Here is a 20,508-nt window from a genome sequence, read left to right as displayed (position 1 = left end):
CATTCTTGTCCCACTCTATGGCAATTCTGGCCCACACATTGAGCTCCTCATTTTTGTTCCCACCCCAGAACCTAATTGTGTCCACAAAATCCACTAACTCTGTAACTCCAGAAAAGTAAAATCTGGCCTATGGGAAACCCTAAACCTCGGTCTTCCCAATCCCTTCCCCTCGCCCTTTGGGGGCTTTAGTGCCACAAGAATGAGGTGTCTCAGTTGGGGACCACATCGGTGAGGGAAGAGGGGGTTTTTTGCTTCTCTCTTGTATGGTCCCCAGCTGAATTTTCTGTGGGTCAGTGTTGATCCAAAAAAGGTTCTCCACCCTTAAATAAATAAAGAAAACATGGGAACCTTTTGTGTTGGACACAAACTATTTTACTTTATTTAAAATGAAGGTTGATAAACTAACATAGTCAAAACATTTAATCTGTGTAATAATTTAAATTAAACCATTCTCCCCAGCTGCAGCACTAGCAAGATGGCTCTGGTGTAATTATGTAACTGAGTTTCCACTAGCAATGGGTAGTCCACGGAAAAGTTTGGAGAGGGCAAAGCCTCAAGAAAGGTGTGGGATCTTGGGGAAGGGATGGGGTAGATCCTGGCTTTCCCTGGCAGTGAAAAAGTGATCTTGGATGTGAAAACGTGGGATACTACTGCTTTAAGTGTTGGGACTTCATTATATTCTGGAAAATCTTGTAATTAGACTGGGGAGTGGATATCAACAGGCAAAGAGTGCTTTTCCTGCTACTGGCTTGCTAAGTAACCTTGAATGATAGCTTTAACTTCCTTTAAAATGATTTGAGGTACTTGAATGACAGTAGCTATATAAGTGATATAAGGTATGACACTAGCGCTTTTATTTGTATTACCTTTTTCCCGGATGTGGCAGACTCAGAACATGAGGGGTAATGGTAGAAAGCAATATCAAGATACTTCTAGCCAAAAGAAGAGGACAAATGGGGTCCACAGCCAGCCAGCAAAACAGAACAATACATTGGTAAGATTGATAGCAATAGTTCTCATATTGTTAAATTTTACTAAAATCTGTTAATGTGTGGACTAAGGTTTTGATGATGGAATGTTAGATTTGTATGTCCATGAAAACAGGTCTAAATGCTAGTGTTCAATATATGCGCTGCTGCAGAAAATTGACATTTCTCTCACATGTACACTTGCAAAGCATTGAATAATTTATCCAATTAGCATTTTTAACTGAATTCCAGTGCATTTTAAAGTAAGCCTTCAATAGATGGTTTCCTGCAATATTCCAGGTGCTTGATAAAACAGTCTAGTGTTGTACATTGCAATGTTAGAATACCTTCCGCTTTAAAATGAATATACAGATATTTTACTGTGGTACAGCAAAACCATTGAATTCTTGAAAATGTAAAGTATATGCCTGTCACTCCCATCTTTTTTGCCTGGCTACAATCAGAGGTGTAGGCTTCAAACCTACTATTTTCATGGCACAGTGGGATCAAGTTCTACCTCTGCAAACCCTAAATCCTAATACATTAACTTATTCTGTCACATAAAATACTACTAATTCCCATCTCCTTACCACCATAAACCCCCCCCCCCATACATTGATCAGGGAAAATCTTGTTAAACATGTATTTTATTTGTTTTTGACGGGCATTTTTCTGTGAATAGGTTTTTTCACTTGTGCTCTCCAGGTGGCCTGGTTCTACACTCTCTTGGCTTTTGCAGTATTCTCCATTTGGCCAAGCTCAGAAAACTGCACCATCTTCCCAATACCAGTGTGTCAGGAACTAGAGGGGATTTTTAGCCATCTTCTCTGGCTCATCTTCATGGCTTCCTAGAGATCAATTGCTGCACTGATCTCCAGGCGCCTCAGTTTGTCAAGCATACACTTTTGGTTCTCTTCCTTCTTTGCTGAAAATCAGACTTCAACTCTGACTTCCTAATTCTCTGCTATTTGATTCCATTAAACAGTTCAGGGAGCATGTACTCTTGGGAAAACAAGGGAGTGAAAACAGGCTTCTGCAGCCTGGATCCTGGTGAGGCAAGGGGAGAGAGCAAAATGTCAGGAGGTTGGTGGGAGAAGAAATGTGGACTTCCGCAAACTTTGAGAAAATTCTGTATTCCAAAACCTTGGAAGCATAAGAGTACATGGGATCTTGATACGTGGGGCACTTTACACCTTGTAGCTATTGTTACAGGCATTGTGTAAACTTGGGTATGTATTTCTGCCTCAATTTATGCTTGGCTTTAGGCTTTAAATGTTTTCACAGCCATTAGGTTAGGAAAAAAAAATCTTGTAAAAAATGAAAACTTAGATTTTGAAATACAGTTCTGACTTTAGGGTTCAGAGAGGGTGTGGTGTGGTGTGTGTTTTTTTTTGTTTGTTTGTTTTTGTTTTTTGTTTTTTTGCTTGCATCAATTTCCATGGAATATCTGGGTCCTGCTTTTGTTCACTGTAGGAGTACATGTACATCTCATTATGGTTAGCAGTTAATTTCTTGGAGAGTGCACTTCTGACTCTGCTTTTTTAATGTATTTCAATCTGCCCCTTTTTCTTTAAGCAAATAAGCATGTCTGTGAATCAAATTTCCACCTATCAAATATTGATGTGATATCTATACTCTCAATAGCTTGTCTTCAAGCTCTCAGCAGGCTGTAATAGCGGATACTTAGAGGCAAAGAAGCTTTTTGATTTGCTTAAAACCTTGAGAGAGAGCTAGTATGTATGTAAATGGCCCTGTTTCACACGTGCAGAAGATTAATGAGTAATCTTGCTAGATAATTCTTTATAACAGTATCACAGAATTCACTTTTTAAAGATAATAAGCTAGATGCTTTGATTTAAAATGTATATTTGATGCCTAATTAAAGAACAGTTGTTGGTATTTATTAGCAGTTACATCTATTCATCTTTGAATGCTTGCTTATGTCCATTGCACTTAAATGTGCCTGTGCCGCTTGCACGAGGTCCTGAAGCTTTTAACCTGTACCCACTGGGCCAGCCAGGGAGCCCCCTGGAGTGGCACCAACATATCGGCGAATATATATACCCCTGCTGACCCTCCACCCCCTCAGTTCATTCTTACCGCCCATGATGGTTGCTGGAATGTCTGGCTTGCTTTATGCAAGTGCGCCCTTAGCACCTCTTATCTTTGGGACGTTGACATCGTGCAGGGGATTCACCTGCAGACTACCTACCTCCCGGGGGCCCTCAACACAGCAGGGCATTCTCGGCCCACAAATGGTCTCTCTAGGTCGGAGGTAGTAAACCTTCTTTTCCGCAGTAGGAGGACTCTGCCCCCCCCCCCCCCCCCCCCCTCCTCTGACCTTTTCACATCACAGGTCAACAAGAAGTGGCCCATTCCACCAGAGCCCAGGCCTCCTCAACAGCATTCCTAGCGCAGGTGCTGATCCTAGACATCTGTAGAGTAGCTACGTGATCATTGATCCGTACTTTTTACTAACCGTTATGCTATTAAGCAGCAGGCTAGACAGGATGCAGCTGTTGGCAGAGCAGTGCTGCAGTCTATTTGTCCTTAGGTTCCGACCTGTAGGTATGGCTTGGGAATCACCTAAGTGGAATGGACATAAGCAAACACTCGAAGAAAAAATGGTTACTTACCTCATAACTGTTGTTCTTTGAGATATGTTGCTTATACTTATTCCAATCCCACCCACCTCCTCTTCGTTGGAACATTCAGCAAGAAGGAACTGAGGGAGTCGAGGGCCAGCAGGGGTATGTATGGGCCAGTATGCTGGCGCCACTCCAGGGGGGCGGCACCCTGGCTGGCCCAACGGGTACTGCTAAGAGTAAAAAGCTTCCAGAACTCGTGCACACCTTAGTGGAATGGACATAACCAACCCATCTCAAAGAACAATAGTTATGAGGTAAGTAACCTTTTTTATTCCTTGTGAGAACTGTTAAAATTAAGGCACATATTATGAATATAATATATGTAAATTTTTTTAATCAGAAATGTGAAAAAAAGCTTAATCCAAGAAGACTTCAGGATAACTTTGAAACAGGCAAGTATATTAATATTAATGTGTTCACAAACATTTGTCTTTCACTTGAAATAACTTTTTGAGACTACAACTTATTACAGTTCATTCTAAAAAGAGAGAGCTTTTATTAAATGAAGATTTAAGATCCCTTTCTTTAGCTGTGAAATCTGTAGGATGGTAGAATATGCAATTGCTTATAGTTGACAATTGATTAAAAAAAATTGATTCAATCTATCTGTGGCGAGTAGAGCTGGGTTCGGGCGATCTGCGCATGTGCAGATCGCTGGACAGTACGGCTGGCGAGCAGAGCTCGCCGCGGTTTGGCGAGCCCTGCTCATGGTAGTGTGGCAATTGAAGCATCTGAGGTTGCTGAAGGTGCAAGGACTATTCTGAAATTGCCACTACCTGACTTAGACCCCAAGGGGCTCTCCGGCCCCCTCCACTTCTCCAGTCTCTTCTTTGGGAGAGTGTCCAAGCAGTTTGTCATTTTAACTCAAGGGTAGTCAATAAGCAGATTGTGGGCCAACTCGAGACCACCAAATGCTTTTGAATGGACTGCAAAATCTTATTATTTACGTATGTTGTCTTCTCTGGATCTTGACTATACCTTCACCAAGAAAGTTGGACGTATGTTTTGTAGAAGAGAATTAACTGGGTAAAAACTGCTGTTAATGTAGCTCCTACAAAAATTGTTTTGACCACTAGATGGCCAATAAAGATAAGGAATTGCTTGCTATGCTGCTTGTTTGAAATCACCATATTGATAAAATTGCCCGTGAGTAAATTTTAAATTAAGTTTAATATACAGCTTTTAAAACTTAAATAGTAGCATGTTTTCAATGGCTTAAATAGTAGCATGTTTTCAATGGCTGTTTCATTGAACATTACCAGTTAAAATAAATGTTCTATGGGTAAAGGTTTCTGTTCCCCACCCCCCCCCCCTTTTTTTTTTTTAAAGCAGATGCAGCATATGATGTGTGTTTCTCCTTTGAAGACCTGCTGGAACATACTGAGGGACACTCTGTGGCATGTAATGGTCATTACAAAGTCACTTTCTCATCAAGAGCGTTTTTGAACTTCAAATTTGACCATGATGCCATAATGAAAAGTTTTGACCTCTGTTAGCAAGCCTTTTGTGGAAGAAAAAAGATCAGAGACTTACCTGTTGCAGCTGAGTGGGTTTCTAATCCAGCCTTACTCTTTCTCAGGTGTTTTTTTTGTTTTTAAAGCAATGCAGGGACTGATTGGTTTGGAAGGGTTTATTCTCTTTACAGTATGGAAGTGGCATAGTGAAGTGTCTCGCTTTTGTGGATAAAGGCGGAACTGCATTTAAAAAGTACCTTTCCAGTGTTTGATTCACTAGTTCCTGCTTTTGCAGTAGAGGGCATTCTTTTTTTTTTAATAATATAACTGAAATATTTTAGTGTTGGCTGTGTACTAACACACAACTTTGAACCTTCTCAGATGTAAAGTTGTTTGCTTATTTTCTAGACTTTGCTGTAGTATAGCAATTAAAGTAATTCTCAGAGGACACCCATTTTCTCTAGCCTAGCAATGTTGAAATATTGGAGCATTTATTTTAAGTTATACATTTCAAGTCTTCTAGTTTGACCTCAAGTTTTGCAGTTCTCCTTTCCTGTCATCTACGTTATGTTCTTGCCTCTCTGTCATGCTTGAACTCCTTTCAGAATGACTTATGGTCAGTAGCGCCCAAAACTAAATCCACAGGGTCCCCATTCTGTCCTGACTTGCATCTTTTTCCTCTTCTGTGGAGATACACTTGCTGCAGTGATTTGGCTTTTCACATTAACTTGTTTTCTGTTCTTCCTTTGTGTCGATTAGAACTGTTCTCCAACAGGAGAAAATAGGATGCAAAACCTTTCACTTGCAGCTACTTTAAGATGGAGGAAGGAAAAGTAAATTTTGTGGGCAAGAGGATTATTACATATACTAAATATTTGTATTGTGCTGGATATAAATAAGTTTCTGGTCTCTAAATATAAATAAGGCCCTTCTGAGGAAAGAGGAGAATTGAGGTAGATGCATGGATGACCAGAGAATGTCATGTGCCACTTAGTGGCATAATCAAGTTTGCAATAATTTTCTAAATGTCCATTATAGTGTTCTATACGGTTGTCCTTGGAGGCATCTACTGTAATGTGTTTTTTCTTTCTCTGTCTTTTTGTCTTTCTCTCTCGTCTCAGCAGCCAGTAACTATATTTTGTGTGTCTCTTTTTAAATAAGTGGAATGTTCTTTCAGATTAAGCTAGGTAGGTGTGATGTAGTCATTCAGTCCTCTAAATTATACAGTTGTCTATCAGTTGCTGTTCCAAAGCAGCATCTCTTCTGTGGTCCAAGAATGTATGTCATCCACAGACAACTTCTTATATCTTTGGCATGGTATCTCTCAAAACTCTGTCCCTGTCTTCTTGCAAGCCCCCTATAATAGGTATTATATTTGCTCTCAATAAATAAGATTTAGCTTATTTTTATCCTTTAGTCTCTTCCTCCCTTTGGCTCAAGGAATCTACGAATTTTTAGTTAAAATATTTCCCACTAGGAAAGCTGAACTACTATATCAGTTAACAGGAGAAATAGACTCTAGTTTTTCCATTAGAAAATAAGTCCTAGAATTGGTCAGTTTTATTTTTAAAATAATTATTCTTCACTTGCTGGTATCTTACCTGTGACCATTTTACTTCCACCTCGTGGTGGTGGCTTGGCATCCCAAAATAATGTTCAATGGTTGCTTAAATCAATAAGCCCCATAGCCTACCTTAAAGCTATTCGTGTTGCCTAAATTCTCCTAAAATCAGTGGGAGTTAGGTACTAGTACATTTTGAAGATCTGTGCCTAAATGCAAAAGTCCTATCATTTAATTGAGAGGGCTAGATAATAAAGCAGGGGTGGGATGAATGTGTGAATTTACCTATTCAAATCCAAATGGAAGCAAAGCTTTGTTCAGTCTTTTTCGTTTGTGTCTAGCTCATAAGGAATCAAAGTTAGTTGTCAGACCTCCAGGTGGCTCCAGGAAACCTTTATTTCTAATAGGTGGGTTCCAATATGTTCTTTGTATGCCTCTTCACTTAATGCACCATGGATTAAATAAAGGGAGACTGATAGAGAGCAATGTCAATTTTAAACTTCTACTTGATGACAGTTTGGGATGTGAAATTGTAAAAGCAGAAGTGGTATAAATAGGATATGTAGGTGCTTTACTTGCTGGTATCGCTGAGTAAAGTGGGGTGTGTGGGGGGGGGGAGGAGGTTATTGTGAGGAATCTTCCTCCCCACCCCCCAAAAAAGGGTATAGAAAACCAGCCTGATTTTATGAAAATTAGCATCAAAGTGAGTTGAAAATAAATGTGATAAATATGCAATAATTTCTGTCTTTGTCTCTTATAAGGGTACTGTTTCAGAAATCTGAATTCAAAATCCTATTTGTGTTGTCATAGTTTCTACTTTCTCAAGGTCTCAAACAGGTTATATGCCAACACATTTAGTCTGCTATCTATGGATTTCAAGGTACCCTGCACTGTGAACATTTCAGATTGTTTAATCTTAAGAGGTCTTTTATGTCCTTGTTATGTGTTTTATGCTCAAAACGTTGGCTGAATGAATTAATAATTTTATACTTGTATTCCAAAGTGTAGGAGTACATTTTACTGGAATGTCTGTGTAAGACTGTAGAAGCAGCAAATGATTGAGTTTTATCCACTGGCTTTTTGTTCATTAAGAGAGTGGGTGGGCATTTGAAGAGAGGCAAGATAATCTAGTCAAATTTGGTTGCAAATGGACTTCGGAGATCTAGGAGTTTAGCATGAAGATGCTTGAAAAACGAGCATGTCCGTCTTTTGTACTTTGAATAAAACCCATTTTAACACTCACCTGCATTACTAATCAAATTGTGACTCTTGCTTATCTCTTATCCTTGACGTTAAGATTCCTGAAATTGAGGAAGACTGTTTAACAGACTAAGATCAGTATAGGTACTGGAAATCTGGAATTCACGTAAGTCTCTAGTACTAGATAAACAATTTATTTCAGTTTTTTAATAGGGCTGTCAGTTAACTGCAGTTAACATGATTAACTCAATTGCGATGAAAAAATCTCAATTGCACTTAAACAATAGAATATCAATTGAAACTTACTGTATATTGGATGTTCTACATTTTCAGATGTATTGATTTCAATTGCAGTACAGAATACAAAGTGTACCATGCTCACTTTATATTTTTACTACAAATATTTGCACTGTAAAATGATAGTGTTTTGCAGTTCACCTTATAAGTACTGTAGTAAATCTCTTTAATCATATAAGTGCAACTTACAAATTTAGTTTTACATAACTACATTAAAACTATGTAAAACTTTAGAGTCTGCAAGTCCACTCAGTCCTGTTCAACCATTTGCTCAGACAAATAAGACACTTCTTGTTTAGTGTCACCTAAAAGTGGGAACAGGCATTCACATGCCACTGTTAGGTATTTATATGCCAGATATAGAAAACATCCACAATTATTTAAATAGTATTCTTATTGTTTAACAGTGTGATTAATCTTGTGATGACTTTTTTTAAATCTCTTGATAGCTTCAGGTTGTTAGTGCAGTTGTGTGCATTTCTTTACCCACTCCTCCCATATTTTTTTATGCAGTGTACTGGGTTTTGGTTTTTAATTTGAGGATTTTGTGACCACAGACTTCCTTAGCATGTTTTGTATCTTGGTGGTCTTGGTACAGAGGAGGAAAAGGTTTTATCTCACTATTGAAAGCTTCTCTTTCTGTATGTTTCGTTTGTAGTAAGTTTCTCTTAAACTACAGGCTTGCATACCATGGTCTGATTGATGATAGTTTACTTTTGAGATCTACAAGAACAGTCTTTACTGTATTTATTCTTTGACTCTTAAAATGCTCCATATATATAAAAACTATTGCGTTTTAGCATTAAGGCACACTGTGCACGCTGGCTGTTTCTAATAAGTTTCATTTAATAAGAAGAGTGTATTTTCTGCTGTGATCATTGACCTGAAGTGTGTGGATTTTTTCCACTTTGATTTGCCCTCTGTTCTCCACTGCCTTCATCTCTGACTGGCCTGGATACTTTTGTACCTGTGTTGGAACATGAGATGTTACTGTTGAGCCATATGGCCAATTGTATGGTGTTTTATCTCAGTAAGCTTTTCATTTTCAGACTCCTGGTTCAAATTCTGATTTAACATCCTAGGGTATGTCTACACTACAAAGTTAGTTCGAACTAACGGATGTTAGTTCGAACTAACTTTCATAGGCGCTACACTAGCGCTCCGTTAGTTTGAATTAAATTCAAACTAACGGAGCGCTTAGTTCGAACTAGGAAAACCTCATTTTACGAGGATTAAGCCTAGTTCGAACTAGCTAGTTCGAATTAAGGGGTATGTAGCCCCTTAATTTGAACTAGTGGGAGGCTAGCTCTCCCCAGGTTTCCCTGGTGGCCACTCTGGCCAACACCAGGGAAACTCGTATGCTCCCCTCCTGGCCCCGGGCCCGGACCCCTTAAAGGGGCACGGGCTGCTACGGTGCCCGTGCCAGGTGCAAGCCTGCCAGCACCCAGCCAGCAGACCCTGCACCTGGCACGGATCGAGCCACCCACCTGATGCCCCCCAGCCCTCCCCCTTTTCCTGGGACCAGGCTGGTGGCTCCTGGGAGCTTGCCCAGGACTGCAAGAGGCGGGCACCTGCTTGGGCTAGTGCAGACATCGTGGACCTCGTCCACAATCTCCGCAGTAGGCACAGGAAAGTGGCTGTCTAGGGCAGGAGAGCTGCCAGCCTGGCCACCCAGGAGCAGGTGTGCAAGAGAATCAAGGGGGTCCAGTGAGACCCCCCGACCCTGAGCCCACAATGGCCGTCCTGGGTCAGACCAAAAGTCCATCTAGCCCAGTAGCCTGTCTGCCGACAGCGGCCAACCATAGGGACCCTGGAGGGGATGGACCGAAGATAGTGACCAAGCCATTTGTCTCGTGCCATCCCTTTCCAGCCTTCCACAAACCTTGGGCAGGGACACAACTCCTACCCCCTGGCTAATACTACTCCATGGACCCAGCCTCCATGACTTGATCTCACTTCCCTTTAAACTCTGTTCTAGTTGTAGCCTTCACAGCCTCCTGCAGCAAGGAGTTCCACAGGTTGACTCTTTGCTTTGTGAAGAACAACTTTCTGTTACTAGTTTGAAGCCTGCTACCCATTCCTTTCCTTTGGTGTCCTCTAGTCCTTCTTTATGGGAACTAATGAAGAACTTTTCTGTATGCACCCTCTCCACCCCACTCATGCTTTTAGAGACCTTTATCCTGTCCCCCCTCAGTCTCCTCTTTTCCAAGCTGAAAAGTCCCAGTCTCTCTTCATATGGGACTTGTTCCCAACCCCTGATCATTTTAGTTGCCCTCCCCTCTCCCAGCCTTTCTCTTTTCCTCTCCCACCTCCTTTTCCCAATCTCCCCCAGTTTTGTTCAATAAAGACAGATTCCATTTTGGAAGGCACGTTTTCTTTATTTTGCACATCAAGAAGAGGGGCTAGGGAAGGTGGTGAGGGAGGGGAAGGAGGTGAGGGAGGAATGGGGTACGAGTCCCCGATGGGGAGGACTGTGCTGGCTCTGCGGGCTTCTGGGGGTGGAAGCTCTCCTGCAGCCCCCCAATTGCCCCCTCTCCCCAGATGGCAGCCTGCAGCAAGTGCAGCCGGGCTCATGGCCGAGTGGTGTGATATGCCCAGTGTGGGTAGTCTGGGTAATCCAAGCCAGGACTGCTTTGCAAGCGGGGCACCCCTGAGACCTGTCTGTCCGGGGTGGGGGTCGGGACCCTTTAAGCACAGCCCTCGGCTAGCCTGAGAAAGCATCTCCATGCTCTAAGTCCTCATCTGATGCCCTGCCGGCACTGCTTCCGGCCATCCTTAAGCCCGGTTCAGGGTCCACTTAATGTGGACATGCTAGTTCGAATTAGCAAAACGCTAATTCGAACTAGTTTTTTAGTCTGGATCTGTTAGTTCGAATTAGCTTAGTTCGAATTAACTAGTTCAAACTAAGTTAGTTCGAATTAACGTTGTAGTGTAGACATACCCATACTGACTACTTCAGGCTAGAATCTGAAATGTCTTGTATTCTGGTGTCTTTTCACTAGGTAACTCCAAGGTATGTTAATCTTGTAAAACTAAATTTACTGGAATTTATTCTAACTTATGATGCACTTTAAACCAAACACTTTATGAAGGAGTTAGACGTTATTCCTCAAGCTCACTTTTTCAGACTAGTTTGCAGTTTAAATGTAGGCACAAGATTTTTAAACCTATATCAATGAAGCTAAAACACACAGCTTTTGGAATTACCCTAGACAAAACCATTTTTGTTCTTAAATTGTATGGATCCAGAAATATTTCAAATGCAGGTGCAAATCCTTTTGGAAATCTTAGGCATAGTCTGTGGAACCTCCAGGTTGAAAACTACTCTGTGCCTGGTCCAAGTTGAGTCCACTTCAGCATTAAAGTACTGAAGCAGCCAAAATATTTAAGATGTGAAATGTATACATGAAACTAATTCACCCACAGTAGTGCACTATAAAGGCTCTTATGGTAAAATGTTTGGAAAGCTAACTACTGCTGAACATGAGTAAGCTCTGGTCATGCTTTTTTTCTTTTAATACATGTAGCAATGTTCTTCAATAATGGAAAGAACAAAAAAGGCTAAAAGCTAGTATTTGTACTGCATCTACACTGTAGATGAGCACTGATAAGAAATGCAGTGTGTTCTTTCCCAAGTGTGCATTTTACTACTGTTCTAAGTAGGTTTTGAACTTTACTGAGAGTGTGACATTGCCTATTAGCAATTCCTTACTTCATGGTCACATTCAGGATGATGCAAGAACAAATGTCAGTCTTAAATGTATTTCTGCTGGCCTAATGCTTGTGTTTAACTCTAACAGTGGCAGCTTTTAGAATAAAGTAAAAACACAAACATTGATTTTCATGGTCTGTAACGTGACTCTGTTGTAGAACAATCTGAGAAACATAAACCAAAATGGTGGCATGCTCTATATTGCAGAATGGCCTGTGCTCTAGGTAGCTTGCCAGCTACTAACATGCAGGGTATTTGGGGAAGGAACAGAATGGGATTTAAAGAGCTTTACTCAACTACTTCTGAAGGTATTATATGATTTCTGAATGGATAGGGGAAAAAAACCATACTATATTGTAATTCAGGAAAATGTGTAGAAATAACTTATAATTTCATGGTAAATTTGGCTATTAAATATAAAACTTACTTTTAAACAAAGCCAGCATATCACTGTTTAAAAGTTAGTTTCACCAGTGTTTAAATGTGCTAGTTTCTCATACTACTATGAAGTTTGTTACACACCTTTTTAATAAGATATAGAAATCACATTCTAAATGTTGGAAGTGCCACATTGAGAGATGCTCCACTCTTTTCAAAGAGACTGTGTAAATAAAATGCTATAATTAAAAACTTAATTCTGAGTGTGGTAAGAATATGAATCTGGTAAACTCTCATGAGGACATTTGGATAATCTTTTTATTCTTGCCAGTTGGGAACTTTCCTGTTACATAGAGAACTATTTTAGGTGAACTTATATGCTAATAAATTTGAACAGTTACTTTGTTTTTAGAGAACAAGTATATTTCTCAGTCTTAACAGTGACATACAATATCCAAAGGAAATGATTCCATACGGTACAGTTTTTTTCCTGATTATCATTGCTTAAATTTCTGCAAGACAAGAATTTGTTCTGGGATGTGGAAGTATTCTATTGAGTAGGCCAGGAATGAGTGGTACTTTTAAGCATGTGCTCCATCTTTGATAGGTGTAAATGCTCATACTAGCTTAAAGTTTTTGTAGTAGTATGCAAAATGACTCTTTTGTTCAGTTTCTCTGAGCTAATCCTGAAGTGTGCCATTCAACTTCCAAATATAGGTAAGATCTGTAACTGCACTAACAGGCTATGTGTGTGTTTGAAGCATTTTTGAGTGTAATTACTGATCTAGAAAGTGAAACATTGTTAGTTAGAAACAGCCCATGACTAAATGTTTTTGTAATTTTAGCAGTAAAAAGTGCTCTAAAGGATTTGACCTTCTGGATAAAATTCATATTGTAATGAGCACGAACATAACTGTGGTTGGTTTGAAATTTCACATCTCTGCTGCCCAGGGTATCTTACTTTCTTATACTGTAGAACATTTTGACTTAGGTTGCCTTAAATGCATATTAGTAGCACTGTTTCTTCAAGTGCCACTTATGGGAGCATTACATTCTTGCAAGTATTGGTAAAGGAAACAAACTGAGCTGGATTCTGAATTATTTATGTGAGCAGGATATATGGGTGTTCTTCTGACAGTGTGGTACATTAAAAGCACTGACAATAAATCCTCTCAAAGTATTCACAAAATGTGTCATTAAAAGAATCAAATGTGTGCAACTGTACGTGCTCTTCCATTTAAATTGTTTTCCTTTAATGTATAATGAAGAGCCTAATTTATAAATAAATTTGTAGAGTTGTTGTACAAGGAGTTCTGAGAACTTTGCAGGCTTCATCCTGGGTTGTCCAAGTTATTTTTAAAAAATTCCAAAGTAGGTGGAATATAAAAAGGTGATATTCTCTAGTGGAGTTTTGTTTTCTACTCAGTCTAAGTTTTTTTTTTTTCATGATTGTCAGAAAAGCTGATAAGACTAAATTAACTTAGACTATGACAACGATGTCAGGTTAACAAGTGACACAGTAGCATTAGAAATATTTATTCAGAATATAAGAACATTTGTAAAATAAAAAGTATTATAAATGTCTCTGTATAAATAAATGCCGTTTTTACAATTATATATCAAACACAAAATAGCTATTTGACAGCAGCTAAGGAACTAAAAACACATTTAATGTGAATCCATTTAAGTGAAGTCTCAAATTACAATGTATAGTACAATGTTAAATGACATTTTAAAATGAAAAACTTCCAGTATAAACAGTGGAATACTGACAATGCAAACTTAGTCACATGTGCTTTGTAATAACTAATACATTCAAGCTGGTGTAAAGGTTTTATACCTTAATTAGAAAATTACTTTTTCAGAACACTATGAAATATAAAGTTTCCATGCACTATATAAGACTCAGACATTTTAAAAAAGTCAGACTGAGATACAAATTTAACATGGTTGCATGTGTCTGTTAGACAATGAGAATTTACTAGGTTCTTAAATAGAACCTATATCTTCTTCCACTTAAGTTATTCAATGCTGGAGTATTTGTTTAAATTTTGGGAGTTGGGTTGCAGTTGATGTGCGTTACTTCTAAAGAAGTTAGACTGCACATTTGTCAGTTCAGATAAAGGCTACATACTACTTCGAGCTGGTATTTCCGATTGTTGCATAACAAGTTTTTGGAAATTGTTTAAGGTGGTCACTGTTTTCATGACTAACGGTGTACTAAGGCTACTGCTACTGAAAACCTATTACAAGAAGCACTAGAACATTAAAACCAATCAAAAGTTTGTTTTAAAACTATTTTCACTACTATTTTCTATTAATCCTATCCCTACTCCCTTTTCTAGTGTACTAACAAACTGAACCAGTACTGTGTAGGTACACACCTCTCCCTTGTAACTTAACATTGCAGAGGCTGTAGTAAATAGTACTGCCTTGCTCATCTCTACCAACATTATGGAAGAAGTGTTTGGTCAGTCACTTTTTAATCATTGATATTTGCTGTAAATTCACATCTTTACAGTAGTCTTAACGTATTTAAAACAAATCTGCTGAAAAACTCAAAGGCAAGTTACTATTAGCATAATCACAATATAATTTATGATTTTAAATTAGTTGGAAAACATTTCTTATCTAGTGGACAGCTGTGTACAGTGTTGGCTTGATCTTCCTGCACAGTGAAAGAATATGGAGCTAATAGAACCTGTCCTATTTTGAAGAACGAGACTTTGAAATCTCAACTCAAAACCATAGACTATTAAACAGAATATAACTCTTGACCCATTATCTAGCCACTTACTTAGGTTTGATGGAGAGGTTTAAGTCTAAGGACTTGAATCCTGCTTAAGCTGTAGGCTGATCTCAAGGAGGTAATGTAGTTGATGACATAAGGAACAGAGTCCTTGAACCTGGGGGAACTGGCTTAGAAATGATATGGGGGGTGGGGGATATGCACTGAGTTGTGCACACATTCTTTTAGTACCAGCAAAGATTTCTCTAGGATAATGTACAAAAGGCACATGGTCTGATCCTGCTTGCACTAAAGTCCCATGACAAAACGTGCTGAGTTTAGAGTGGAGAAAGCTGCACTCATACACAATCCATGTGAATATTGTTCAGATGGGGTTTGCAAAAATCATCTTTTGCAGCCTAAAAGTAGGAAAGCTTACAATTCTGTGGGTAAAGAGGATTGGTTCCCACCCAAGCTACAAGGTGGGTACAGGCTGGCTTGGGCCTAAGTTTTAAGTCCCAGCTCAAGTTGTTTTCTGACCTTACCTCCAGAACTGGAGTTAGTAGTCCATCAGGCCCACACTCCTTCTGCCTGGGGGGTTCATCCAGGGCAGGCTTCATGCTCTGGTCTTACCATCTGCTTCTCTCTTACTATGCAGTGGAGTGAGATGCTCTAGCCCCTCAGCACTCAGACTATACAACACATGCAGTATAGCATGCTGGATTTAACTCCCTAAAGGTCTGCTTGCTTTTCCATCTAACCCAGATTCAACAGTTGTAATTGAGGTCCTTTTGTTTTCAAATCATGCATCTAAGTAATGTTAGTCTTTTTCATTTATGCAGACTAGCTACTCAGCTTTCACTGCTTTTTTAAGGAAAGAACAGCAATTGTCAAAGGAAAGGGCTAGAGCTGGAAACTAGCATTAGGAGCCACTGGGCTACATCTACACTGGGTTTCTTGCACAAGAAGCTTTTTGTGGAAGATATCTTGCGCAAAAGTTCTTGCATAAGAGCACCCTTGGCAGTGTGGACACTCTTACGCAAGAGGGCTTACTCCTCAGGGGGAGAGGAATAACTTGTGCAAGAAGCTCTCTGTTCCAACACCATACTGTAAATTTACTTGCCTAAGAACGCACGTGCAGTGTAGATGCTCTGCGAGTTTTGCGCAAGACCAGCCATTCTTGCACAAGAAGCCTGCAGTGTAGACGTAGATGAGAAGTTTAAATCCTATCCATGGCTGGCTGTGTTGAACCTGCATCCTAAAAACCTAAATCCCCTCATTGCCCCTGATTAGAAGTGCCAAAGGCTTAATTTAGGCAAGGATTACTAGGCATATAAAACCATAGCCACAGCCCTTTATAATACTTCAAAAACTAAATGCTGTGAGACAGGTGGGAATGAGAGAAGACTTCTGAAAAGCAATTTTCCAAGGAAAGCACTTCAAGCTTGACCAGTATGAAACAGTGTTGTAGTAATACATATTAATAACATTACGTGGCTGAATAGTGATAGTAACATTACTTGGCTGATACAGTTAAAATAAAACGTCAGTTAAGTGCTCAGACAATCTCAGTAATAGTGAAAACTAAAGAATCCTGTGATCAAGGCACTGCAGAGCTGGATGTGAGCCATGTCTGCAACTACACCTTTTGCTTTCTACAGGTGGCAAGCTGATCTTTGTGCTTCACTCAGCCTTTACTTAAAAAAAAAAAAAAAAAAAAAAAGACTCATTCAGCCTTACTGTATGCAACTTGCAGTCACGAAAGACAGACTGGCTTGAACGGGTAAGTCCGCACATCAGAACTGCAACTTATTAAAAATAGCCTATAAATGTAATTTTACATCAGCCATCAGCAGGCTATATTCATAGAACTACTCACATTGAACTAAGAGCCAGCTATTTGCTCACTCATTTTGTTTGTCTACATCTCTATCTACATGTATACACCCAATCCCATGCATATGTTTTAATAATGAATAGGCATGTTCCTGATAAGTACGTACCCTTTTGGTCAAGACAGTGTAAGTGCAGAGGGGGGTTTCTGCTCTTGCTCTCACACAAGTATAATGGAACCCTGTGCTGGTCTAATACTCTGCACCTAATACAGGCTTTCGAGCCTCTTAGAAAAACAAAATCCAGCCTTTTCTAAAATACATTTTAAACAAGGTTTTCTTCAAAATTGACATTTGGTGCTAACATATAACATGAACAAAAACTTCCTTGTAACTTCCTACCCAAAGTTGGCCCATACCACCTTCACTGTAAACTGAAAGCATATGCCCTACACAGCCTGCAAGGTAGGGGTAGGCAATTTTTGCAGGGGGCCATGCCACAAATTTGGTAAGTCATCTTAGGCCATGCTTTTCCCCCCCATATATTAACTGATGGGATGAGGAGTTGGGGAGGGAGTTTAGGTGCAGGAAAGGATTCTGACCTGGGGCAGAGGTGTAAGGTGCAGGCTTGGTTCAGGAGGCACTTACCACAGGTGGCAGCATAGCAGGGTGATCATGCAGGCTACCTGACATACAGACCCATGCTTCTGGAAGTAGTGTGGAAGGCTATGTCCCATGGGAGGAGGAGATGAAGGTAGTGGGTCTCCATGCACTGCCTGCACCCACAAGGACTGCTCCTATGGGCCTGTTTCCAGTCAGAGCTGGGAGGAAGGTGCTGGGAGACAGGTGCAATGTGCAGAACCACCTCCCTTTTCCACCAAGGGGGCACAGACACATGCCAGTAGGCTGGACAGAAATGTCAGGCTGCATTTGACCTGCTGACTGTATTTTGCCCACCCCTGTGGTAAGAGCATAAGAAATAAAAAAGTAGCATTATTGGGTTTCTAGTTGCTATGACCAGGAATCTTGCCTGCTAAAACTACTCTGAATTAGCAGCAGTTCTCCTCCATCTGTTGAGCTGGGTGCAGTGTGGACAAATACAAGTTTGGTGTAAGGTACAAACCAGGCTTCTGTCTTGGATACCTTTCTCCACCAAATGTATGCACATATGATGGATGTAACAGCAACAGCAGCTCTTACTGCAAGATTCCAGGACAAAGAGAGCTTGGAACTGGGAGAGCTATCAAACTGCTTTAAGATAAATACTTGTGTATGTTTGGGCATAGAGTATATTAAAAGTAATGTAACATATCACGATCAAAATGAAAGTATGGTGAGACTGCCACCTGTTAGTGAGGATGGAAGATAATTCTGCATGTGTGTGTATATACACACACACAATTAAATATACCATGAATGTAACTAGTGTGAAGGGAAACTTTACCTTCAGGCACTGTCCATTTCGAGCAGTCATCAATAAACAATCCTTTGCTTAAGCTTAAAATAGTGTCTCCATTCCTCCTGGCTTGATTTGACAAAGCTACAAGGTTGATCTATGCCTGTATTAGGTTTCATATCCTTTATAGAGTTCATTACCTAAAATCAGTCCAAAAAATTGGCACTAGATGTCATTTATATTTAAAAAAAATTAAAGAGAAGTTTCATTGGTGTGAGGTCTTGAGTTCTCCTCCTCCAGCAATGCTATTCTTTGCTTGAGCATCCTCACTTGAGTCTCATGCCTCTCAACCATGGCCATCATTTGTGACTCCAATTTCTTCAGTTTGTTTTGATGCTTCTTCTTTGCTTTTTCATAAGCAGCTACAAGATTACTGTTAGAAACAGACAGCAGTACAAAATCATTCAACACAGCATGCTCAAGTTAAGCACCTAGAAACTGACTCACCTAAAATAAGTGGCCACTTTTGAAAATGTGGCAAAATGATTCCTCTCTCAATGTGACTATCACATCGAGCATGTTTTTTCAAGCTTTACAAAATGATTCTCTCAATACAAGATCTTGTTTTTAAAGTATCAGCCATAAAGGAACTAATGATCCTCCCAGAAAAAGAGTTATCAAATGAAAGCCCAAGGGATCCATATCACAAAGCTGCAAGAACTGGATCTAATTAGTGAATGAAAATATCTTTGTTGGAGAGCTCTTAGCTATGTTGCTTTAATGCCACAAGCACTATAAAACACTAACTGATCATTTATTGTGATCAATTACTCTATGCTTGCTGCACAAATGTACTACACAGTTCCAGGTTATCGTACAATGTTTGAGCATTGTGGGCCTGATCAGTGGAGGTGCTGAACACCTTCCTCTCCCCTCTGGTGTGAATATGAGTAGAGGCTGCTCAGTATCTCACAGGATTGGACCCTACATGCATACCAAAACACTTTGTGATAAGGGGGCACTGTCAGATAGGTTTATGATCAAAAGTTAGACGTAATTAAGATTTATAAAACATGAAAGCTTTAAGTAAATAATAAAACTCCTCATCCACTGAATTATTTTTAAACTGTTTTAGTCCCCCTCCTAAGCCTATGCCAAAAAAAGAATAGGAATAAATAAAGAGGTGTGAGTGCCTGAAACTAGTAGGTGACACAGCTGCATCTCATTTGGCTGTGGTGAATGGAGTACAAAAAGGAAGTTGGGGAGTGTGTGCACATTTATAATAAGGCAGGTGAGCTCTGAAGGAGGGACAAAGGGGACAGGGACTTGGGAAACCTGGGTTCAAATCCCACCAAGTATAAACCTGGACAAATAATTTAATCTCTCTGTGCTTCTCCACCTGTAAAATGGGGATAATTGTACTTCCCAGTAAGATAATGCACTGATGAGCTTGAGATGATCAGGTATTATAATAAGGAAGATGTATAAGTGCCGAGATAGATCTTGAGAGTTCTTCTTTGAAGTCCAACAATGGACATTTTAGTTTCCAAATGCCCTCTCTCCAACACCTGTTGCCTCCCCTTTCACTCAACAGAAGACACTAAATGGATGCTGGTAGATCAAGTCTTGCCCATCAACTCAATTGCCAAGACTTCCTTTAACGGTTCATGAGTGATAAATGACATAGTTACAATTGTTGGTGCCTTTTCTTCAAGGACTCAACCATTCACTATCAGTCCAATTGATGCACATCATCACCTGGGGCACAGTCCATATTACAGGCAGTCCCCGGGTTACGAACAAGATAGGGACTATAGGTTTGTTCTTAAGTTGAATTTGTATGCAAGTCGGAACTGGCTCCAGATTCAGCCGCTGCTGAAACTGATCAGCGGCTGACTACAGGAAGCCCTAGGCAGAGTAGCTCTGCCCCCGGCTTCCTGGAATCAGCCGCTGATCAGTTTCAACAGCAGCTGAATCTGGACTCCTGGGACAGAACAGCTAGGGCACTGCCGGGTAGGTCCCCGCAGGACCAACCCGGCAGCACCCCAGCTGCTCTACCCCAGGTGTCCCGCAACAAAAGCCTGGTCAGCTGGGGGGGGGGGGGGCACTAGCTGCGCCCCCTCCTCCCCTAGCAGACCAGGGAGACCCGAGCAAAGCCGTGGAGGCGCAGAGGTCCCGCTGCCTCTGCGGCTTTGCTCCTGTCTCCCATCTGTGCTGGGGAGTCACCCCCCAGCACACCAGGGAGACCCGGAGCAGCTTTTTTCGCCCCGGAGGACGCGGTGGCGGGACCGCTGCGCTCTGGGCGGTCCTGCCGCCCGTGAGCTCCGGGGCGAG

The 20,508-nt window shown here is 40.5% G+C and overlaps 2 protein-coding genes across 9 annotated transcripts in view; one reads left to right on the top strand and one right to left on the bottom strand.

Annotated features, from left to right (window-relative positions):
* DCP2 (decapping mRNA 2) overlaps nt 1–13,528 on the top strand; it is a 44,451-nt gene extending 30,923 nt beyond the window's left edge. For 4 of the 6 annotated variants that reach the window (XM_075932000.2, XM_075932003.2, XM_006134461.4 and 1 more), the window contains 3 exons: nt 887–994; nt 3,957–4,008; nt 4,946–13,528. In XM_075932000.2, the coding sequence (XP_075788115.2) occupies nt 887–994; nt 3,957–4,008; nt 4,946–5,112 (327 nt within the window). In that variant the 3' untranslated portion in view covers nt 5,113–13,528. The remainder of the gene's footprint in view (nt 1–886; nt 995–3,956; nt 4,009–4,945) is intronic. The other 2 variants (XM_075932001.2, XM_006134462.4) reach the window with 1 other exon arrangement.
* Nucleotides 13,529–13,738: 210 nt separating this feature from the next.
* Nucleotides 13,739–20,508, bottom strand: part of MCC (MCC regulator of Wnt signaling pathway) — a 400,040-nt gene continuing 393,270 nt past the window's right edge. For all 3 annotated transcript variants that reach the window (XM_006134467.5, XM_025190402.3, XM_006134468.5), the window contains one exon: nt 13,739–18,607. In XM_006134467.5, coding sequence (XP_006134529.2) covers nt 18,427–18,607 — 181 coding nt within the window. In that variant the 3' untranslated portion in view covers nt 13,739–18,426. The remainder of the gene's footprint in view (nt 18,608–20,508) is intronic.

This window comes from Pelodiscus sinensis, chromosome 6 (genome assembly GCF_052426305.1).
Source record: "Pelodiscus sinensis isolate ZL-2025 chromosome 6, ASM5242630v1, whole genome shotgun sequence".
Taxonomy (NCBI): Eukaryota; Metazoa; Chordata; order Testudines; family Trionychidae; genus Pelodiscus; species Pelodiscus sinensis.
This window is presented reverse-complemented; position numbering and strand designations above follow the sequence as displayed.